The sequence below is a fragment of the Mobula birostris genome, chromosome 4 (assembly GCF_030028105.1).
Source record: "Mobula birostris isolate sMobBir1 chromosome 4, sMobBir1.hap1, whole genome shotgun sequence".
In the NCBI taxonomy this organism is placed as follows: Eukaryota; Metazoa; Chordata; class Chondrichthyes; order Myliobatiformes; family Myliobatidae; genus Mobula; species Mobula birostris.
In genome coordinates, this window is record NC_092373.1 from 157,476,950 (window position 1) to 157,500,693 (window position 23,744).

The 23,744-nt window shown below is 38.9% G+C and overlaps 1 protein-coding gene across 7 annotated transcripts in view; it reads right to left on the bottom strand.

Moving 5' to 3' along the window:
• Window positions 1-23,744, bottom strand: part of LOC140196685 (protein Hook homolog 3) — a 103,584-nt gene that overhangs the window by 37,834 nt on the left and 42,006 nt on the right. For all 7 annotated transcript variants that reach the window (XM_072256309.1, XM_072256307.1, XM_072256306.1 and 4 more), the window contains exons 7-9: window positions 22,606-22,668; window positions 15,339-15,422; window positions 3,447-3,610 (exon numbers count right to left, since the gene is read on the bottom strand). In XM_072256309.1, the coding sequence (XP_072112410.1) occupies window positions 3,447-3,610; window positions 15,339-15,422; window positions 22,606-22,668 (311 nt within the window). The remainder of the gene's footprint in view (window positions 1-3,446; window positions 3,611-15,338; window positions 15,423-22,605; window positions 22,669-23,744) is intronic.

A 23,744-nucleotide genomic window follows, 5' to 3' on the forward strand; every position in this document is an offset into this window, starting at 1 on the left:
CCTGTCAGTGAAGCCCAAATCCTGAAAATGAGTTAAAATATATTTCGGAATCCTTCTGGCGAGGTGAATGACCGAATGAGGACAAATGTAGGGGCGCAAGGAGGCGAATATAAATAACAGATGGGGGGGGGGAGGCGCAGGAAGCTGTAATGAGGCTTCACCACAGCCCTTCATACCACTTTTTAATAAGTATCTTTAGCATAAAACCAAACTGCTGACTTACCTCTTCTCAGGCAGAATATGCATTTAACTGTATAGGTTTCCTTTCATACCAAGCTTCACATCTTTAGACTGACAGCTATCAACTATAATTATACTTAGCACCATACCTGACCTCACGGAGAACCATACTTCACTTCTACCCCAGGTTATATATTCTCTTGAAAATGAAACTGGGGAAAAACTACAGATACCAGAAATCTGAAATAAAAACAAAATACTGGAAAGACTCAGTAGGTAAAGTAGCATATGTGGAAAGAGAAACAAGACTAATAGTTTAATTTGAAGATCCTTCATCATAACTGGAAAGGAAAGAAAAATAAGTAAATTTTTAAGTTCTCTCCTTTCAAGTTCTAATGAAAAATCTTTGACCTGAAACAGGAAAACTGTTTCTCCTTCCACATGACCTACGCGATCTGCTAAGCATTGCCAGCATTTTCTGTTTTATTATACAATTGCTTGCCATCCCAAGTTTTTGCACAGTAGTCAGGAAATTCTCATTTTCCATGACTACAGCTGTAGCTTCATATATATCTCTCTTTGATAATGCTGGATTAATAAGTGCATCAGGACATTTTTTTCTGCCTCCTTGTCCACATCTTAAATATTTCACAGCCCATACGACCAGCAACATTATTACCTTATAAATCTCTTTACGGACTTGTTTTGTATCCTTAACCTGACCTTTGACAATGTAGCTAGTCTTCAGAAAAACTTGCACTCACTCTATAGGAAAGGTAAGTGGTTGAGATTGCTCATATTTTTCCTAACTAAACTGGTATAATTACCATATCCACTGCCTGCTATCATCACTACTCTAACAAGAGAAACTTTTACCCACATTTACTTCATGCTGAATCACTCCTATTCTCTCAAGCAGCAATGTACAGTCCTGGCTACCCAGGTAGCATCAGTAGGTTCTTTCCTGCTACTGCCTATTTAGTAATAAATGCAGAGTGACGAACAAACGTCCTTTATTGAAGGTTGTCAACACTCTACTTACAATAAAAAGGCATAGCACATTGTACACCCTGATCTTAAGTTACACCTGCACTTTTATTTCCTACAGCTGGGAAGTATAGAGATAAGAAATAAGGGACAAGGATGGGATGTGTGGGACTGATGATAGTGGAAGTGAATTTTGGGCAATTACATGGATTCCCCTTCTAGCAACAAACTGTTATGACAAATACTTCCTCACTCAAGGATACATCACTTTTCACCACAAATTGATTTAAAAGATTTCCAAGATATGTGGTAAGTTGGATCAGCAAGTTTGCTGATGACACTAAGATTGGAGGTGTGGACAGCGAGGAAGGCTTTCAAAGCTTGCAGAGGGATCTGGACCAACTGTAAAAATGGGCCAGAAAATGGCAGATGGAATTTAATGCAGGCACGTGTGAGGTGTTGCATTTTGGAAGGACAAATCAAGGTAGGACACACACAGTAAATGGTAGGGCACTGAGGAGTGCAGAGGAACAAAGAGATCTTGGAGTTCAGATATATAATTCCCTGAAAGTTGCATCACAGGTGGACAGGGTTGTAAAGAAGACTTTTGGCATCCTGGCGTTCATAAATCAAGAGTACAGGAGTTGGGATGTTATGGGGAGGTTGTATCAGACATTGGTGTGGCCAAATTTGGAGTATTTTGTACAGTTCTGGTCACCTAACTATAGGAAGGATATCAGTAAGATTGAAAGAGTGCAGAGATGATTTACTAGGATGTTGCCGGGTCTTCAGGAGTTGAGTTACAGGTTAGGACCTTATTCCTTGGAGCGTAGAAGAATGAGGGGAGATTTGATAGAGGTTTACAAAATTATGAGGGGTATTGACAGAGTAAATGTGAATAGGCTCATTCCACTTAGATTAGGAGAGATAAATGTGAGAGGACATGGCTTTAGGGTGAAAGGGGAAACATTCGTTACCCCCTAAACTTTTGTTTAGGGGTAACATTAGGGGGAACTTCTTCACTCAGAGAGTGTTGAGAGTGTGGAACGAGGCCATCTGACGTGGCAAATGCAGGCTCACTCTTAAGTTTTAAGAATAAATTGGATAGATACATAGATGGGAGAGGTCTGGAGGGTTATAGACTGGATGCAGGTCAATGGGACTAGCGGAATAATATTTCGACACAGACTAGAAGGCCTAATAGCCTGTTTTCTATGCTGTAGTATTCTAAGGTTCTATATCAGAATACACTATTTGTCAAAAATTAAAATTCCATGAAAATTTAGGCAGTTTCCTTAAACAATATTACTATTCAAGCCTCTTCTTTAAAACAACTTAATTCCATTAAAACTGGTAGACGAAAAAACTTATGGCTGGAAAGTGTCCACCCTGCACTTTCACTATCAAAACTTGCTACACCCCTAGCCAAGGAATTATTTTTATAATTATTAATTTATTTCAAACATGTAGATTTTTTTTTCTATTTGGTACCTTATTAGACATGATGGTGGTAATTAGCAAAACAATGGGCTGGGCCACAGCGAACCCAGCTCATGCCTCAAGAATACATCTAGTGGAGGGGTTCCCACCCTTTTATATGCCATAGACCCCTACCATTAACCGAGGGTCCCAAGGTTGTGAACCTTTGCTCTAGTGCTACCTCTAAATCACACTATGCTTTTTAAGGACATACTGCTCTTTAGGTCCTGCCATTGTTTTCACTTTGGCCTCTCAGTGAGGCTTCCTACAATTAGGAAGCAAGGAACTAAAATCGACAGACTTTAGATACAATTGCCCTCTGATAGCCTTTTCACTGTTTGTAGGTGTCTCTGATATTTTAAGTCAGAATAAATAAATACAAGATTGGCAATAGGATTTTTTAAAACTTATTTAAAAACCGCTAAGTCTGAAACTAGCAAGAAATTATAAATATAAATTTACAAAAAATAAAGAGAGGCAAATACAAAATCCCTTCTAATGAAGGCTTTTAGACCAATTCAACCAAATAGTTGCTATGTATTGCATGTATCTCATGCAATACATAGCAACTACTGGAACAAGCCAATGGACCAGTTACAAATTACAACTAATCACTTAGTTCAAAAAACTTATTGAACACCCAGAAAAGGAATGCAGCAAGAGGTCAGCCGTACATATATTTGACTTCCAATGCATTCTTAATTTCTGTGCAGTGGTGCACAGGCACAAAAATCCCAGTTGGTGATTCTCTAGAGATCGATTGTCTAGCTTTCAGACTAACAGAATCTTGTTACATTTACCTGAAAGTCTCTTCCTGAAGTTGTTCCAACTGGGTTTGCAGTTGAAAGTGTCTACGTCCTGCTGGGCTGTTGGGATCTTCAATAGAATCAGACTGATTGAGTCGTTCCATAAGAGCTTGATTTTCTACTAATAAACTACCTTTTTCTTCTTGCAGAGCTGCAACCTGCATCAAGTGACAGAAAGAAAAAAAAATCATGGTTGCTTATTTGATATGGACTACAAAAATCCAAACTACATGAATTTTGTTAAATATGTTTAAATAATACTAAACAACTTCACAGTGTAATAAGACAATAACTGAAATATTAGGATGCTCTCAATCCTTGGTTAGAGGATATGGTTTAAAGGTGTGCCTTAATGGAAGAAATGATGAGAAATTCAGAGATGCAAATACTTAGGGAGGGAATTCCAGTGTTTAGAGTCTGTGCCTGAAGGAACACCAGCCAACTTCCTATCAATATTGCTAGAGTCTTTAATGTAAATTGTGTCTATATTTGCACTACATTTTTATCTGACAGTGCCAAATATGTGACACCCATAGTAGCATTGTTCAGTTTAGAATGGCATCAGCTCTCCAGTGAAATGATCTGCTTTGTTCTCTCCATTGATGGCTTTATTTCCATGATTGGTCAAGAAATTAGCTTATTGAAAACTAATACCCAAGATCTCTCATAATATGTGGAATTGCATATTATATACTATGTTTGGTAAGTGGCTCTTTCAGACCAGGCATTTATCAACTGAGGGAAAATGAGATGTCCTACTGGAAACATCCAAATTTCCTGGAAATGCATGCCTTCCGTGCTCAACCAATGTGGACCATCTACTTTGGAAATGTTTAAGTCCTTATAAGCTAGTTCGCAGATGAGTGAATATTATTAGTAAGTGCATGCTGCTCTCTGGAGATCTGCCAAGACCGTTTTCATGCATTATCAAGTGGGAGAACTTCAGGAGTTTCACAAAACTATCCACCCTTCTTTGCTCTTGCTGAGGTATACCTTAATTCTTCACTTCTCCATAATCTCAACCTTACAAGACCTCTGAATGTCCCTATTTTAGCTGTTTGCAGCTCTACTACTCTGCACTGACAGTGATACCTTCAGCTAAATCCAAAACTCTTCATCACATCTCCATAATCTCAACCTTGCAAAACCTCTGAATATCTCCTATTCTAGCTTCTTATAGTTCTACTATTCTGCCACTGACAGTCATACCTTCAGCTAAATCCTGAATTCTTGAATAAATGTTTTAAAGTTCTCTTTTTTTTTAAAACAAGAAGATGCCCTTTAAATCCTATCTAATGCCCATTTTATCCAATTACACCCTGTGAAGCACATTAACATAACTCACTACATTAAAATACTACATAAATAAAGTTATTGGTCCCCAAGTTTCCCACCTCTTCCAAAGAACCCAGCCAGTTCTGCTGTGAAGATCTTCTTTCAATAAGGTGTTTGAAAGAAGGCCAGTGACATAAAATATATTTCTGCCTCATTAGAGATATGTGTGATCTGCAAAGTCTGATATCTCTAATTCCATCTCACCTTGCAAGTTATTATTTTTCCCTTGTGTGCAGACAATCAATACAAGGTAGAAACAAATTCAAATAGGGGTGGAAATGCTTAGCCAGCAGGCTCAGTAAAGCAATACATATTTGAACTAATCAAGTCTATTTACAGGAAAATGTGTATGCCAAAAGCAAGTTGACATTCATAAAAACGATTTGCTGGAAGGTCACTGCATCTTTTCCTGCCCCTTCTTCATGATTTTCTTCTATCATTTTCTTTATTATTTTAATAATTCTCCATTCAGTGATATTTTAAATCTATAAATAGGATAGAAACAAAATCTGCCTCTGAAACATTTTCAGTAGAAGCTGACCAAAATGGTGGGGCAGCAAATCATAAACAGAAGAGATCCTGCACATGCTGGTAATTCAGAGCAACACACAAAGTGTTGGAGGAACTCAGGTCAGACAACATCTAAGGAAATGCATAAACAGTCGAAGTTTCAGGCTGAGAACCTTCATCAGCACTGGCAAGGAAGAGGGAAGATGCTAGAATAAGAAGGTAGGGCAAGGGGAAGGAGGTCAAGCCAGAAGGTGATAGGTGAAGACAAGTGGGCAGGGGAGGGGAGGATGAAGTAAGAAGCTGGGAGGTGATAACTGGAAGAGGCAAAGGGTTAGAGAGTGAGTCTGAGAAGAGAGGAATCAGAATCAAAATCAGGTTTATTATCACTGGCATGTGATGTGAAATTTGTTAGTGGATCATTAGAGAAGGGGAAGGAGGAGCGGCACCAGGGGGAAGTGATAGAGAGCTGACGAGAAGACACAAGAGGCCAGAGTGGGGAAATGAAGCAGAGGGAGGGGAAAGTGTTACATACTTCATGGATATCTTATGACTGTCTTATGAGGATGATGTAATGGTCTTGCGGAGGTCACACGATGTAATTTTCCCGCCGGTGTGAGGTCACGTGATGACCTGTTCTCACCAGGTATATAAGGGTAGAACCCTGGTGACGCAGTTAGTTTTCAGTTTAAATCGTCAGTGAGATACTTCGCTATGTTGTGTATTTGCCTTATGACGCAGTTTAATTTTGAAACAGAGTTTTACTGTCTATTGCAAGGTACAGAAGTGTTGAGCCGGCAGTTTCACCAATAGCTGCCAGATTTGTTGATGTATCTTTTCAGTAGTGTTGGAGAGTGAAGACATTACTAAGGTACAGAACCTGAAGGAGTCAAGAAACGCTGATATCGTTTGGCGGTATTGGAGAGGATCGACCATTATTGAATTCGTTCAAGAAAGAGTGATCTGCATGAGATAACCTCTCCTAAAGCAGAAAAGGTTGTGCAGTAGCTAGTCTATTCTAGAGAAAAAGGTCAGTGCCTTTAAACTGTTTTATTTCAGTCGTCGTGAATCCTGCAGACAAGGCAGGTTCCGGCTAGGATCGATAGTAACGTCACGTCTTCAAGGAATTCTTTACTTCAGGAAAGTCTCTCCTAATTGACTGTATAAATCTCTTGGACTTTAAAATTTACCATTCTAAGAGCTGTGTTCTAATTTACCACTTTAAGACTGTGCTCGCATTTACCACTTTAAGGACTGAGTACTGAGTTTGGCGGTTTGTTAATTGGCCGCATAGCAGTTTACTTCCAGTTAAGGATTTCATTTGTTTATCTTTTTACTGATATTGAGCAGAGTTTAATAGGTGTTTATTTGTTTACAAAACCTGACTCATTTCTATATTCATTGTTGCCGGTCACGTGACAAAAGAAATTGCTGAAAGTTGGAGAAATGAATGTTCATGCCATCAGCTTGGAGGCTATCTAGACAGAAAATGAGTGCTGTTCCTCCAACCTAAGAGTGGTCTCATCATGGCAGAAGAGGAGGCCATGGAACGACACGTTGGAACAGGAATGAGGATAGGAATTGAAATGATTGACCACCAGGAAATTCCACTTTTTGCAGATGGAGCTCAGGTGATCGGTCCCCCAATCTGTCAGGTCTAATGGTAGGGTATAATCTTCGCTCAGTTTGTCAAGGCAAGTGTCAGAGAGAGGTCATCTGTACTGTGCTACTTCAAGATTCCCTTTATGAAAGTGGAATATCTGTTGTTATTGTTTTTATATAGACAAGAGCAAACAAAAATCCTACTGATTCTATGATCAGTCCAACCAAACAAGTTTTTACCTACAATAGTATTTACTGGTGCTTCAATGAGAAGAATATACATGCTGAGAGCTGATGAGGGAGTTTCATTTCAACATTACTGGTGTCTGCTATCTTAACACCACATGCAGAACTGGATTTTTCTGTATGATAACAAGGAAGGTTTCAAACCAAATGACACTGCCATCATAAACACCAATTCTTCATCTCTATTCTGCTTCAAACCATTTGCTATTGAAAATAAAAGAATGTCCCTATGTTTTCCTAATCACCTTTCTATCCAACATTTAAGTTCATCCAAAGTTCTACTGCCTATATCCTGATTCATACACATTCCATTCTATTGGTCTGAATGTGTTTACTAACCAATCCAGAAATGTTTTAAATTTAAAATACACTACCTGGGATTTAAATCTTTTACAGTCTCATCCTTATCCCTGACCCTCTCCAATTCTGGCTAATTGTGCATCTACAATTTACAATGCTCTATCCATTCAACTGCTGAACTCTCAAACTACAGTACTGTGCAACCTTAGGACATAAATATAGCTAGGGTGCTGAAGACTTGCAGAGTCTGGTATTTTTCCAATGTGGAGCAAAAGAGTGAGTTTGTAAATCTGGCAGAAGCAAAGGGAATGGCAAGGTGGAGCGCTGGGAGCGGTGCAGGACAAGTGGCAGAAGACTGCCAGTGGCAGGGGTGCAGACATACGCAGCCATAAGACACCAGGCAAGGTAATTGGATTCCAAACAAATGGTTTATTGATCATTGTAGAGTGTCTCTCTAGTGCTTCCAATTCCCTTTCCTCTCTCCTCCCCTTTACCCAACCATGATTCCCCTCTCCCTGGCCCCTTCCTATACTCAGTTCACAATAGGGACCTTATCAGAATAAGGTTTATCATCACTCCCATAGGTCATGAAATTTGTTTTATTTTGCAGTAGCAGTACTGTACAATACATAAAATTACTGAAGTACTGTACAAAAGTCTTAGGCTACGTCCACACTATGCCGGATAATTTTGAAAACAAAGCTTTTTCTCTTTGTTTTGACCCTCTGTCCACACTAAAACGGCGTTTTCATCCCCCGAAAATGGAGATTTTCAGAAACGGTCTCCAGAGTGAATAAATCTGAAAACGCCTAATATCCGTTGCAGTGTGGACATGGTAAACAGAGTTTTTTAAAACCGCTGTCATGACGTGCCGCAACAGGTGGCGGCAGCGCAGCATTTCATTGTTTTCTTCTTCAAATATTATTATTATTATTACTTTACTGTCGCCAAACAATTGATACCAGCGCGTACAATAATCACAGCGATATTTGATTCTGCGCTTTGCAGAACCTAACTATTTCAGAACAGACAGCAACGAGACTGAAGTCAGAAGAGTTAGAAATGTACTCACCAAATACTTTGACCAAATACTTTCACCAAATACTTACTGAATAAATAAGTATACTCACTTTCCCCTGTTTTCTGTCCTTGCTTGTATGAAGGTAAGGACAGAAAACACCCTCCGCCACCTCCAGCTTAAATTCCATGCAGAATATTTTGGAGGATCAAGAACCAAGATGGTTTACCTATTTATGCAAGTACTTCTCTGACAATAGATGTGTAACAGCCTAATGAAACATTGTATGGAAATACAAGATAACACTGATGCAGACATGTTTTTATACATTTAACAAGGTGCTTTATTAATGCAATAGAGTTAGTCAGTTTTTCAATGTTCATCGTCAGTCGGGTCATACCGTCCGTGAACTCCCTGTCGGTTGCCTCCATACGCTCCAGTATTTGTTTTTTTTTTAGTTTTAAGTCCTCCTGCGCGAGAGCCAAGAGCAATTCCTTTTAAGTTTTTCTACTCTATAACTGGACAAAGGCGCACCAAGTACACCGTTTCCTCTTCGCTTGTTTTATGTGTCCTGCGCATGCCCAATAGGAGGAGATTCACCCAAATATCTGTCTAATGTGGACAGAGATATTTTGAAAAACGCTTAGTGTGGATGCCCGTCGTTTTTACTCGAACCCGGCCTTTCCAAAATTATCCGGCGTAGTGTGGATGTAGCCTTAGGCACCCTAGCTATAAATATGTGCCTAAGGCTCTTATAAATCTCTATTTCAAAGACATTAAAAAATTACTATCAGCCATCTAATATCTTTCATGCATCTCAAAGTCAATTTGTATTTGAACATTCTCTTATAAAGCACTATGCCATTTTATTATGTTAAAGATGCTACATGGATAAAAGTTATTCCTCAATTATATTCTACCATCCTGTCTACTTTGTTCAACCTCAATATAAAAATCCCTGTCAAAGCTCACATCACCTCTTCTATCTTATTTAAATCTTGAGAGAATAGGGGGTATATCTACAGAGGCAGGGCTCTGTTCTGGGTGTCAGATGTGGGATTTCCAAGAGACTCCCAGCCACGCCAATGACCACATTTGCACCAGGTGCATCAAGATGCAGCTGCTCGATGATCTTCGGCTTGTTAGGGAAAGTGAAAGTGATAGACAGGAGTTCCAGGGAGGTAGTCACACTAAGATTACAGGATACAGATAAATTGGTGACTGTCAGGAGAGGAAAGGCAACGTCAGAAGGTCGAAAGCACCCCTGCGGCCATCCCCCTCAACAACATCAACAGTACGTACCCTATTTTGAGTATCATGCGGGGGGGGGGGAGAGAGAGAGGGATGCAACAGCAGCCATGCCTATGGCACTGAGTCTGGCCCTGTAGCTCAGAAGGGTAGGGAACTGAAGAGGATGCCAGCAGTAATAGGGGTCTCTATAGTCAAAGGACAGATAGGAAATTCTGTGGATGTGAAAAGGAAACACAGATGGTAGTTTGCCTCCCAGGTACCAGGGTCCATGATGCTTCTGGAAACGACTACAAAATGCAATGTTGGCATTTATTTCAAGGGGAATAGAATATCAAACCAAGGAGATAATTTTGAGCATTTATAAGACACTAGTGAGGCCGCACTTGGGAGTATTGTCAACAATATTGGGCCCCATATCTCCGAAAGGATGTGTTGTCATCGGAGACAGTCCAGAGGAGGTGCACAAGTATGATTCTGGGAACAAAGTGGTTAATACATGAGAAGGTTATGGTGGCGGGGGGAAAAGAAATCTCATTGAAACCTACTAAATGTTGAAAGGACTAGATAAGGTGGATGTGGAGAGGATGTTTCCTATGGTGGGGGTATCCAGAACTAGAGGGCACAGCCTCAAAATTGAGGGGCAACCTTTTAGAACAGAGATAAGGAAGATTTTTTTTTTTAACCTGAGAGTAGTGATTCTGTGGAATGCTCTACCACAGACTAGTGGAAGCCAAGTCTGTGGGTATATTTAAGGCAGAGGCTGATCATTTCCTGATTGGTCAGGGCATCAAAAGTTATGGCAAAGCAGGTGTATGGGGTTGACTGGGATCCGGGATCAGCCATGATGGAATGGCAGAGCAGACTTGATGGGCTGGGGGGCCTAATTCTGATCCTGTATCTTATAGTCTATCTCATTTATTCTTTTAACTTCAACACTTCAAGCACTTCAGCAGTTATAAATCTGATATAAAATTTAATTTTCCACTGTTCTGAATTACAATGCATTTCCAAAAATGACACTGTAACAGTCAAATTTCCTCAAAGCAAAAGGTGTTCTGCTGACCTTTCAAGAAATCCTTAACCCATCAATCACTTGTCTTCCCAGTCCTCGAGTGGAATTTTCAGCACCCAAATGTACCTAACAAAGTCTTTATTTCTAGTTCATTCTCTCATGCAATCTTTGCCCTCTCCAACTCCCTTCCTTCTTCAATAGTTAATTTCCTCAATCTCAATCTCTTTCTCCATCAGTTCATGTTATCAACATCCAAGAACCCACACACTACCTCCCCCACCCAAACCCTGCAATGTTCGTGACAATCTCAATGATCCTCATTTGGGCTTCTTGTTATTGATGAACCCCACCCATCAATCAGCAGATCATCAATTTGATTGGCTGTTAGATAAGAAAACAGAAGCATTTATAATTAAATCCTGTTAAATCTGTCAGGACAAATATGAAACCAATCCTGCCAGGTTTACCCCACAGTATCCTATACTCCTTCCGTCTCCTTATAATATCAGAGTGTACAGTTCAATACTGCTGGTTTCTTTAGAGCTACAGCCATTGTTAAAAAGATACATCCAATAACTTTTCAGAAAGATAAAAGGCAAACACAACAGACAACCAAAGCATTATTAGTTAGCAGTCTCATCAGGATGACAGTAATGCATTGCTCCAGCTGCATGCTACAATTTGAAAATAAAAAGAAAAGATTTACCCTTTCTTCTAGTTCAATGAACTCTAATTTCAGTCTATCAATCACATCTTGAGAAAGGCATGCCTTCAAAGCAAGGCAAATTTGAAGGAGGTTAAAAAATTAATATCAAACAGGAGACAGAAAAGAGGAAAATGAGTAATACAAGTAAAACCATACATGATAAACAATTTAAGGACAAAGCATCCAAACCTTGCTGAAACCAAGGAATATTAGAGTTATGTGAAAGCTCCCTTTGTCACTATGCACTTCAACTAGAAAGCACCATTGTAGCTGCAGTTGTGCTGTTCAAAGAAGAAATAAAAGAATGAAGCTTAGTTTATGTAAGATAAACGTGCATATTAAACCACTGACTTCAATTGTCATATCCATTTACTATCCTTTAAGATCCATGAACAAAACATCTAATTTTAAAAAGCACCAAAAGGAGTTGTTAACCTTGTAATCAAAAGTTATATTGAGACACGATATATTACTGACTACAAGAATGTCTTGCCAAGCAGATTAGAGAAAACTGCATTAAAAGTGAAAAGTGGATGTTAGTAAATTGTGGGGAATTTTTAGGATACAATTGATCACAGTGGCACCCAACATGATTTGCCTTAAAAGTTAGCATATTTATTTTCTAAAATTTTTTTAAACCCTTCCTAATAGGAAGTCCTGTGAGACACTTCAGCAAAGGGCATCTGAAATTTAATGTACACGTGCATTTTACGCATCCAGTAATTTGTCATCTCCTCAAAGAATTCTACAGGCTCTCAAACATGAATTTCCTTCTAAATATTGAGGCTAACATCTGATAATGTTCTCATCATGGACTCATACAGCATAGAAACACACCATTCACCCCAACTGATCTATGCCGACCAAGATTCCTATCTAAGCTTTCAGCCACTACCTGGAAATTACATTAGCACCTTTTAGATTTTCAATTAGAGTATTTTCTTTCTATGCATATATTTTGGTTGAAGAGATAAATACTGATATAATTAAAAGTGAAATAAAATGAATATAAATGAAATAATCCCATTTGCCTCATGTCCCTCTAAACTGCAAGTGTCTATCATCTAGATATTTAATTATTTTCAATGAACAAATTAAATCAACTAAGGTATAAATGAAAATTATAGATTGAATATACTTTCTTTTTGAAAATAAGCACTTATTGGCCAATTTTCAGTCCTTTGACAATAGCATGGCATGATATTGTTTGTACTGACTATGGAATTTCATCCTGCATTTCCCTGAGGAAGCTCCTCAAAGGCTCAGTTCCTTGTTTATTTTAACCTAACTGGCATGGCTAATAATTCCATTTACTTATTATAATATTTCGTTTCACTTTTAATTATATCAGGATTTGTCCCTTCATTCAAAAGATGCACATAGAAAGAAAATATTAAATGTATCCTATCTAAAAGATATTAATATAACTAATTTCCATGAAGCAGACTGAAGCCAAAGTACAACTGTGAAACAGTTCAAGACTCTACTAGTGAGCTCAAGCAAGTTCTTCATGTACCTCTGGCATAACAAGAGATGAAAAAGTAAAAAAAATAAAAGAAAGTGAAAAAGCAGCATGGACAGGAGAAACAAAACAGATTCCACACAGCCAGGTTTCTTTGCTGTTAAAAATATTCACAAGTTATCAATGAGAACAATAATGTCAAGCTGTAAGTTATCATAGGTCAGCATGCACATATCTAGGGGTTATGTCTCTTCTTTTCAAACTTTCTTCATATTTTCCCACTGTTGTAAAAAGCAGCAAGTCAGTGACACAATGAATACGTACTTTTTTCTTTCACTTTTCATTCATCCCACAGAACATATAGTAATTTTCTCCGCTTCAGATTAAATTTTTCGATTTGATTTTAGTACACAAAAGTGCATTCCATAACAACAATAATTGAAGTGGTCAGCATGCAAAATAGAAATGGCCATTATTATAAAAGGCAATGTTCATGAGGTTGATGGTCAAGGCCACACACAGACATAATACATTCGCAAATCTTTAGAGTGCTTATCAACTTGAAAATGATATCTGCTAATCTTGAAAAGAATTCTCATACATGGATATTGCTTACTTTGATAAACACTCAACATCAATGAAAGGTTTTCTATTTTCCAGTTCAAATATGAATTATAACTTTTAATCACATTTCCTTCATCATCCGAGATGACATTGGGACTCATGTGGCACCTGAATCCAGGGATTTTATTTACTTTGAAAATGGACAAGAGGACAAAATAATCACCTTCCTTATGCAATTCATAATTTTGCATTTGAGTTCTGTTCTTTCTTGACTTTGGTCCCATCTTTCCCTCACCAATACCTCAAACAGCATTTGAATACCTGCTTTGAGCATTTATGCTCTTACACTTACAAATTTCAGCTCTGTCTGCACAAAAGGACTCCTACTGTACAAATACAACTGTGCTTTTAGGGTATAACGCCTTTTACTTCATTAGGTAACTAGGGGGAAAAAAGCTTTTTAATTCCTTTTAACTTGTAAGCTGTCTCTGTCTGGTTACTGAACAAGTCATACTTTTAACATTACTTCCTGTTTTTCCAATAATGCCGATCTAACAACCTTGTTACTAATTTGGGAATCTGTAGAAACAATATTCAACCGTTCAAACCTTTAGCAATCTTAAAAGCGTTCACTAACTCTATAATTACAACTTCGTTAATTACACTAAAAATAGTGCTTTTACCCCAAAACTTTTATGTCAAATTTCTTTCAATCAAAAATTTTCCACACAACTTGTTCTTTACAGTCATACAATACAGCATGGCTGAGGTACAGCAATACAGCATGGATGAAAGTTCTTTGGCCGAACAATTTCATGCCGACTGTAGTGCCCACTGAGCTTGTCCCAATTTCCTGCATTAAGCCTATATTCCTGTAAACCCTGCTCCTTCATCCTATCCAGGCTCTTCTTAAATGATATAATTGTACCCACCTCCCCAGGCAGCTTATTCCATACACTCATAACCCTCTGCATGGAAAAGGTGCCCAAAAGGATCATTTTTAAACTTAGCCCTCTCACCCCAAATCTATGTCCCTACGTTGGGGAAAAGACTGTTACTTCTCATAATTTTAAACATTTCGACAAAGTCATCCATCACTCTCTTATGTTCCAAGGAATAAAGAATTAGCTCTCCCTATAACTCAGGTCCTCCAGTCCCAGTAATATCCTTATACATCTTTTCTGCAGTCTTTCCAGTTTAGCCTCATCTTTTCTATAACAAGATGACCAAAACTGTACACAGTATTTCAAGTGCAGTCTCACCAAATGTACCTTGTACTTCTAGGTCACTCTGTTCCATTATACTGCCCTACCATTCAGAGCACAAGTCCTATGTTGGATTGACTTTCCAAAATGCATCAACACACATGAATCTGTATTGAAGTCCATTTGCCACTCCTCAGTTCACTTCCCTAACTGATCAAAATCCTCTTGTAATCTACAATAAACTTCTTCACTATCAATATCAGCTTCCAATTTTGTGTCATCCACAAATTTACTGATCAAGCCTTGTGCATTTGTATAATAAAAGTGCATTTAAATAAATAACAAGGGTCCTAACACTGACTGCTACAGTGGTTAAATTTAGGTAGTAGGTGTTATATCTAGATGGTAGCAATTAATGAAATTGTTAACGTTGTTCTGGGTCACTATATAGAAAATGCTTATTTAAAGTTTATTCCAAGGAAGCTGGTGATGTGATCTGCGCCACTTTTATGACCTATTGCTGCTCTAGAAAACTAGAGTGAAGCACCTGCCTGAACTGCTGCATTCTTTGAGTACAAAGGGCTTCCTGAAATACAATGTTAAAATAAAGTCTCATAAGGTAAGGCCATTTAAAATAGCATCAATTTTAAGTAAATTAAATAAATATTTTAGACATACTTGCATATCCAGCTCATGGCATCTTTGTGAAATCTCCTCCTTAGCTGCCAATGCTTCATTGAGTTCTTCAGTGGTTTTCTTCAACTAGAAAGTAGAAATGACAAAAGTCTTATTTAATTACAAGGATACAAAAAGTGATAGCTACATGTGCATGGGTATCAAATGATGAAATCTATAATCCTACAAAATATTATGAGTGCATCAAATAACTTTTCCATGCACAAACCTCTCTAGTTTTGAGTCTCAGAATTATGAAATTTTGGAGATGAGTTTACAATAATGGCCAGATAATTTATTTTGGCAATTAGTTGTGAGATAAATATTGCTCAATAACTCCCCCCCTCAGAGAGCACTGATTGTTGAAAGGAATTTTAGATAGATAGATAAGATAGATATACAAACGTTTGTACTTTATTGATCCCGAGGGAAATTGGGTTTCGTTACAGCTGCACCAACCAAGAATAGAGCACAAATATAGCAGTACAAAAACCACAAACAATCAAACAACAATATGCAAACTATGCCAGATGGAAATAAGTCCAGGACCAGCCTATTGGCTCAGGGTGTCTGACCCTCCACGGGAGGAGCTGCAAAGTTTGATGGCCACAGGCAGAAACAACCTCCCATGATGCCCAGTGTTGTACCTCGGTGGAATATGGCCGGACAGCAAAAAGTTCAATATCCGGTCTACAAACACGTTCCTCGATCGTAATATGACCAGGATTGCACCATCCGTTGTTAACCAGAACAGCAAGCCCCCAACTCCTTTACGCTTACCGCTCTCATTGCACTTCCAGTCAGCCCGAACAGTCTGGAAACCCTCCATGGAAAAGTTTTGGGTTGGGTATGTCCTCGTGCAGCCCCGTTTCAGTAAAACACATAACACTGCACTCCCGAAATGTTCTCTGACTCCTGGCTAGCGCCGTCAACTCATCCATTTTATTACCCACCAAACTCCTCTTCTCCATAACAGACTGGGTCTGTTGTCTCGACCCAGTCCTCTTTCCTCGCCTTTGTGATCCCCCTCTGCATCCTCTGTGTGTTTTCCCCCAGGTTTCAGCAGGGGTGTCCGCCGCTCTGTTCACTAAACCGGCTGGCATAAGCGCAATCAGCTGGTCCCTGGAATAAACAGTGCAACCATACTGCTGCCCCACTAATGAGACGTGTCCGAATGTAACTATTTCCAGCGCTAAAAACCCAAATAAAACTCTCTCCACCAGCATGTTAGAGAGGGTGCAGCTTCAACGTGTTACCGTGAAAAAAACAATACAACAAATAACACAAGTTAAAAAAGTAAGAAGGAAAAAGTAAGAAAACTAGTTGGAACAGCTGTAACAGGCTGCATGCACGACCAGCGCATGCGCACTTGTTTACCATGTTTAACTGGGAAGACACCCAAAAGATGTCATCTCCAACAATACACCTCTTCAGTGCAGCACTGTCAACAGTGTGCAGATCTTGATGCCAATGTATGCTACATGTCTACCTCCTGTGTATCATCCATATCCCTCTATTCCCTTTATATATGAACCTATCTAAAAGAATCTTTATCTCTAGCAAACTGCCTGCTTCCACCACTAGCCCATTCCATGCATAGAAAACCTGTCCCTCACATAACCTTTAAACTTCTTCCTTCTAGCCTTAAAACTTACCCTCTATTGTTTAACATTTCTAGCCTTGAAAAAAGATTAAGACTGTCTCCCCGTCTATGTGTCTTGTACTTTTTAAAAACATCAGTCAGATCTCCCCTCAACCTCCAATGCTCCAGAGACAACAGCCCAAGTTTGTCCAACCTTTCCTTATAGCTCATACCCTCATCCTTCAGTAAATTACTTCAGTACTCTCTCTCTACATCCTTCCTCTCATGGTGCAACCAGAACTGTACACAATACTCCAAGTGTAGTCTAACTGAAGTTTTAGATAGCTGCAGCGTAACTCCCTTAATTTTATACTCAGCACCCCTACTTCCCAATGAAGGTAAACATTTCATACACCTTCTTTACTACCTTATCTACTTGTGTTGCCACTTTCAATGAGCTATGGACCTAAACCCCAAAATCCCTATGTACCTCAATGCTATTAAGAGGTCTACTGCATACTTTCTCCTTTCGTCTGACATCCCAAAGAGCAACACCCTTTAATCCGTGCAAGTGTAAGCCCATCTACCTCTTCTCTGGCCATACCTATAAATAATCTATTTACCACAAGATTCTTTAATAGTCCTTTACACTGTCCATAACTCCACAATTCTTGGTGTCACTTGCAGATCTACCATATATATTTTCAAGCAACACACATCAAAGTTGCTGGTGAACGCAGCAGGCCAGGCAGCATCCCTGGGAAGAGGTACAGTCGACGTTTCAGGCCGAGACCTTTCGTCAGGACTATATTGCTATTAAGTCATTGCTATGACTTAATTTCATTGCTATGAAAATATATATTTTCATCCAAGTCATTAATATACACTCAGTGGCCACTTTATTAGGTACAGGAGTGGAACCCAGTGTCGTCTTCTGTTGTTGTAGCCCTTCCACTTAGAGGCTTAACATGTTGAGCATTCAGAGATGCTTTTCTGCACACCACTGTTGTAATATTGAGTTATCATTGCCTTCCTTTCAGCTTGAACCAGTCTGGCCATTCTGCTCTGATCTCTTTCATTAACAATGCATTTTTGCCCACAGAACTGCTACTCAGGGGAGTGATCCCACATAATTCTCTGTAAACTCTAGAGAATATTGTGCGTAAAAATCCCAGAAGATCAGTAGTTTCTGAGATACTCAAAACATGCCACCTAGCACCATTCATTTCATGGTCAAAGTCACTTAGATCACATTTCTTCCCCCATTCTGATGCTTGCTCTGAACAAGTGAACCTCTTGACCATGTCTGCATGCTGTTATGCACTGAGTTATTGCCACATGTTTGGTTGATTAGATATTTGCATTAACAAGCAGCAGCCACTGGCTCAGTAGCCACTGAGTGTATACTACAGAGTTACTAGGACCAACCCTTGTGGAACACCACTATATAGAACTCCAGCCAGAATAACACACTGCCACCCCTATACAGTCTTCTAAGGGCAAACCAGTTCTGAATCAAAACTTGCAATTCATCCTGGACTTCATGCATTTTTATCCTTTGAATCAACTTACCATGAAAGCCCTTATGAAATGCCTCACTATTGTCCACCACCTTACCCTCTTCAAGCATCTTTGTTATCACCTCCAAAATCTCAAGCAATTTGTAAAGGCATGACCTGCTCTACACAGTCATGTTGACTGTTCCCCAGAAATCCTATTCCCCAGTAGCCTTTCTAATTGCTTTCTCTACACTTGATGCAAAGCTCACTTACCTATTATACCATGATTATCTCAATTTCCCTTTCAGAACAAAGACACGACATTTGCTACTCGCAAGTCCTCTGCGACCACACCCGCTGATAGTCGAGGACACAAAGATCTTTGTCAAAGCCCCAGCAATCTCCTCCTTGCTTCTTTCAATATTCTGGGGACCCATGACTAGTGGCGTGCTGCAAGGATCAGTGCTGGGTCCACTGTTGTTTGTCATCTACATCAATGATCTGGAGGCTAATGTAATAAAATGAATCAGCTAATTTGCAGACAACACCAAGATTAGATGTGTAGTGGACACGTGTAGATGTGAGGAAGGCTATCAAAACTTGCAGCATGATTTGAACCAGCTGGAAAAATGGGCTGAAAAATGGCAGATGGAATTTGATGCAGACAAGTGCGAGGTGTTGCACTTTAGGAGGACAAACTAGGGTAGAACTTGCACAATGAGCAGTTGGGCACTGAGGAGTGCAGTAAAACAAAGAAATCTGGGAATACAGACTCACAAGTTCCTTGAAAGTGATGTAACAGATTGATAGTGTTGTAAAGAAAGCTTTTGGCACATTGGCTTTCATATATCGAAGTACTGAGTACAAGAGTTGTGATGTTATGTTGAAGTTGTATAAGACAATACAGAGTATTGTGTGCTGTTTTGGTCACCCACATACAGGAAAGATATCAATTAGGTTGAAAGGTTGCAGAGAAAATTTAGAAGGATGTTTCCAGCACTTGAGGACCTGAGTTCTTGGGAAAAACTGCACCTGGTGTCAGACATGGACTTGCCTGACAGCAATCAAGGGCCTTTGCTCCTCATTTATCCCTCCATAATTTGTCCTCCCTCACTTCTTGCAAGATCTAATTTAATATTTACTCATAACCATCTTAGAGCATAATGAGTGGTGGTCACCCACAATTAGTTCTATGAACTGGCTTGGCTCTTGTCCCAAAATTAGGTTCAGTATACTCTCTTCTCGATTTGAATTCTCCAAATAGTGCTTCAAAGACCCTACTGAAAATAATCCCACACCATCTAAGTCTCTTGTATTTAGAAATTTTTCAATCAATACTAGGTAAGTTAAAGACCCTCCACTAATGACACCTCTTGTATCTACAGTACCGTTCCTCCATCTTTTGGTCGCTATTCGGGGGAGGGGGTGGAAATGGGTCCATAGTATAACCCCACAAATGTAATTGCACCTTTCTTATTTTGGAGCTCCACCCAAATTGCCTGTATGGATGAGCCCTCCAAAATGCCCTCTGAATACTACCACATCATTCTCTGTTATCAATAGTGTAACCCCTCCCATCTCTTTCACCCCCCACCCATCATTCCCACGTTTATCAGTCTTCACCTTGCTGTACTTCCTTTCAATCTTATATCATCTTTCTTGTCCTCAACTCAGTTGCTTTGCTATGGTTGCCTGTCATTCCAGTTCAAACACTTCCAAGAAGCACTAGCAAGGATATTGCTTCCTCTCTAGTTCAGATGCAAAGCCATCTTGCTTGTGCAGTTCCCACCAGCCCTAGAAGAGAACTGAATGATCCATAAATCTGAAGCCCTCCCTCCTGCGCCAGCTCCTTAGCCACATAGTGAACTGCACTACATTTCCGTTTCCCACCTTACCAGCACATGGCACAGGGAGTAATTATGAGATTATAACCCTGGAGGTCCTGGTTGACAGAGCAAGCATTTCTTCCTGTGGGAAGTAGGATAGGGAACACTTGACTGCATTGGCACAATACCAAATTAACATATCTAAGTGTAAGTTTTGGGGCATTAAAGAAGCTTATCTGATTATTGCAGACTATAGACAAAATAACATGTCTAACCCAGGTGTAGCCCTTATTCATTTCCCATTCAAAGATCAATTTCCATGTATAGATAATAAAGGAAGAAACACACCCAATGCTGTGAACCCCTAATGCCACTACAATGCAATCCATGAAACCAATTCAGGCAGCTAACAAGGTACATTGGAAATATCATGTCAACATTAACCTAGTAAGATATCGATACGGCATGAAAAAGCAACCGATCAACTTCAGCTTCACACCCTCTGGTCAGAATTAGAATCAAAGAAATTATGAATACCTGTATTCATTAAGTGATTTTTTTGAACATTAATGAAGTGATAAGTGCTAAGATAATGTATTCATCAGCTTGGTTATGATATTTTACCTGAACATCCAACCAAGTTGCAGCATGAGAAAGTTCTATTATAACCTAATATAATCAAATTGATTTAGAGATATCCCGGAGACTAAGTTGCAGGATATCGGAACGGACAGCGAAGTACATAGAGAATGACCTCTTTAAGTACAGGTACTCATTCCTTTATCCGAAATTCTGAAATCCAAAAAGCTCCGAAAACTGAAGTTTTTTTCGCCAACAGCTGACGTCACTCAGGTGTGATGTGGCAGCACTAGCAGAGGCCGCCAGACGTCAGTTGTGGCTCAGTGCTCGTACTGGTTACACGTGCATTTGCTGTTCGCTGATATTTTGTGTCCAATCTAACAGATTAATAGTAAGGACACAAATAGAGGCATTGGTACTGAATAGAGTACTGTTTATCTTTTACTTGTATACAGTTGTAAAATTATAATCACTAGACATGATGGAAAGCTTGGTAAAGTCACTTAAGGATCACAGATTTTCACAGCTAACACACAGGCCAGATACATGCAGGAATGTTTGGTCTTGTAATTGTCTTTGGAGCAGCTGCCGAACTGAGACAGTGTGTAAATACCGTTTTGTTAAAACGTTTTTTCTACATAGTAAGTTAACACAATCAGTTGCCTGTTATTTAGAAAGACTGCAAACAGAAACTCAGACAAAACTGTACAGTCATTACATTGGCAGAGTCACATGATAGATTACCAAAGTAGCATTGGGAAAACTGAAAGTGAACAGAAACCAAGGACAACAGAGCAAAGTAAAAACTTGTCACAAAAATCCCTTTTTAAGAACTACAGATCAGTAACAAAAGGGGACAAGAATTAAATCGAATCAACTTCAGATATATCAGGGAAGACAGACGATAATCAAAAGAACACAGCAAAAACAGACAGGATCAATTAGTGAGTGGAGTTTGAATGCACAGATATTTATGGCAAGCTCTGCTGATGTCCAAACCTATTGTGTAAGTATTTTACAGGAACTTATTAAACCTCAGCTTAATGTGTAGCTTGAGTGTGTCCATATCAAAGAACTGATCATGGTTGGGTATTTGAAATTAATCGTTTCAGAGATTTCTGCTTTCCCTTTCTGATGATACAACCCAAGATTTTACTTACTTTTTTCCACCACATATTTTCACTCATAGCTGCCACAAGTAGCTTAAATTAGCACAGCTTATTTCACCGAGGACGACAGAATGTGTCCTTATCAAATTGGTATGGAACCTATCCCGTTCCTTCTGTATTTAACATACACTCCAAGTTATGTACAATCACAATTAGCTTGGAGTCCTCTAAAGATTAGAGTCTGCTTTGAATGACAAATTAGATATATCTTTCATGCTGTGGAACCAAGAACAATGGAGCAAGGGTTACAAAGAACTCATTAAAAGCAAGTTCATGATGCAAAAATCAAGAAAAAAGGAATGTTGGCTACGTTCTCAGAACTTGCAACTTTTGGATGATTTGAAAATTCCTGCATGGTATTACAATTCTTCTGTCCTATCAAATCTCAATCTGAACTTTGAAATTGGGAATAACTTGTTTACATAATCTGGAGCAGAAGCAGCCTAAAACATTCTTCTTAAAATATGGTGTATGCAAGGAGAAATACAGGTTTTGATACTAAATGTAAAGCAATATGGAACAAAATGTATTGAGGTACAAATCAATCAGGATCTAACTGTAAGGTTAATCAGACTCAAGAGGCTGACTGAACTAAGCCTATTTCTATGCTCTTACCTGGCGATCAAGGTCCAGATAAGCATCATTACCAATTGATGCTGGTGTTTCTTTACTCATGAGCTGTAAGTATAAAATGCAATTGAACTGTAAAAAATACAATAAATTAATCAAACAAGTACAAGTTAAGAAAGCGGCTTAAACTGTTCCCACTTAAAATAAGGGTTAAATTAAATAAACTATTTAATTTCATGGAGCCTTTGTGAGGACATATGTACATACCTTCTCAAACTCTACAAATGGAGAAAAGAATTAAAATAATCAAATTTCTAAATCTTCTCCTCTGACTAAATAATGGATGCAATTATGAACAAGACCCCAAATTTTGTAAACTTAATCAGTTAAGTTTATCAATATACCTATTTGAAAGTTGGCTGATACTTAAATAAGTTTGTCAGCATGAAAAGCTCTACAAACACCAATGAAGCAAATTATAAATTAAGCTGAGTTATAGTGAAAGTGAGAATTAAGTATTTTGCAGAACATCAGAAGTACTTCTTTTTTTTTTTAGTTACAGTGTGATCTCTTAACATTCCCCAAGGATGTGGACATATATGTGTTGTAATACGTAATCCAAAAGTCAATGGTTCAGTTTTCTCACAATTCACAATGAGGTGTCAACTTGAAATTCAAATCACAGAAGTGAAGTTTCAACTTCCATTTTCAAAATGTATTAATGCACTCTGGAAACTACTTAATCAGAGATTTAAAACAAAAGTATTTTAGAGTATAATATTGATTTTTTAAAAATTTGTTCATCAAGAAATCTCTATAAAATGACAAACAAGAAAAAAATCTGCAGATGCTGGAAATCCAAACAACACACACAAAACGCAGGATGAACTCAGCAGGCCAGGCAGCATTTATGGAAAAGAGTATCATCAACGTTTCGGGCCAAAACCCTTCAGCAGGATTGGAGAAAAAAAAGATGAGGAGTAGGTTTAAAAGGTGCAGGAGCGGAGGGAGAAACACAATGTGACAGGTGAAACCGGTGGGGGGGGGGCGGGGGGAGAGAAGCAGGGTGAAGTTAAAAGCCGATAAGTTGATTGGTAAAAACTGGAGAAGGGGGAAATCTAATAGGACAGAAGGTCATGGAAGAAAGAAAGGAGGAGGCAATGGGCAGGCAAGGAGATAAGGTG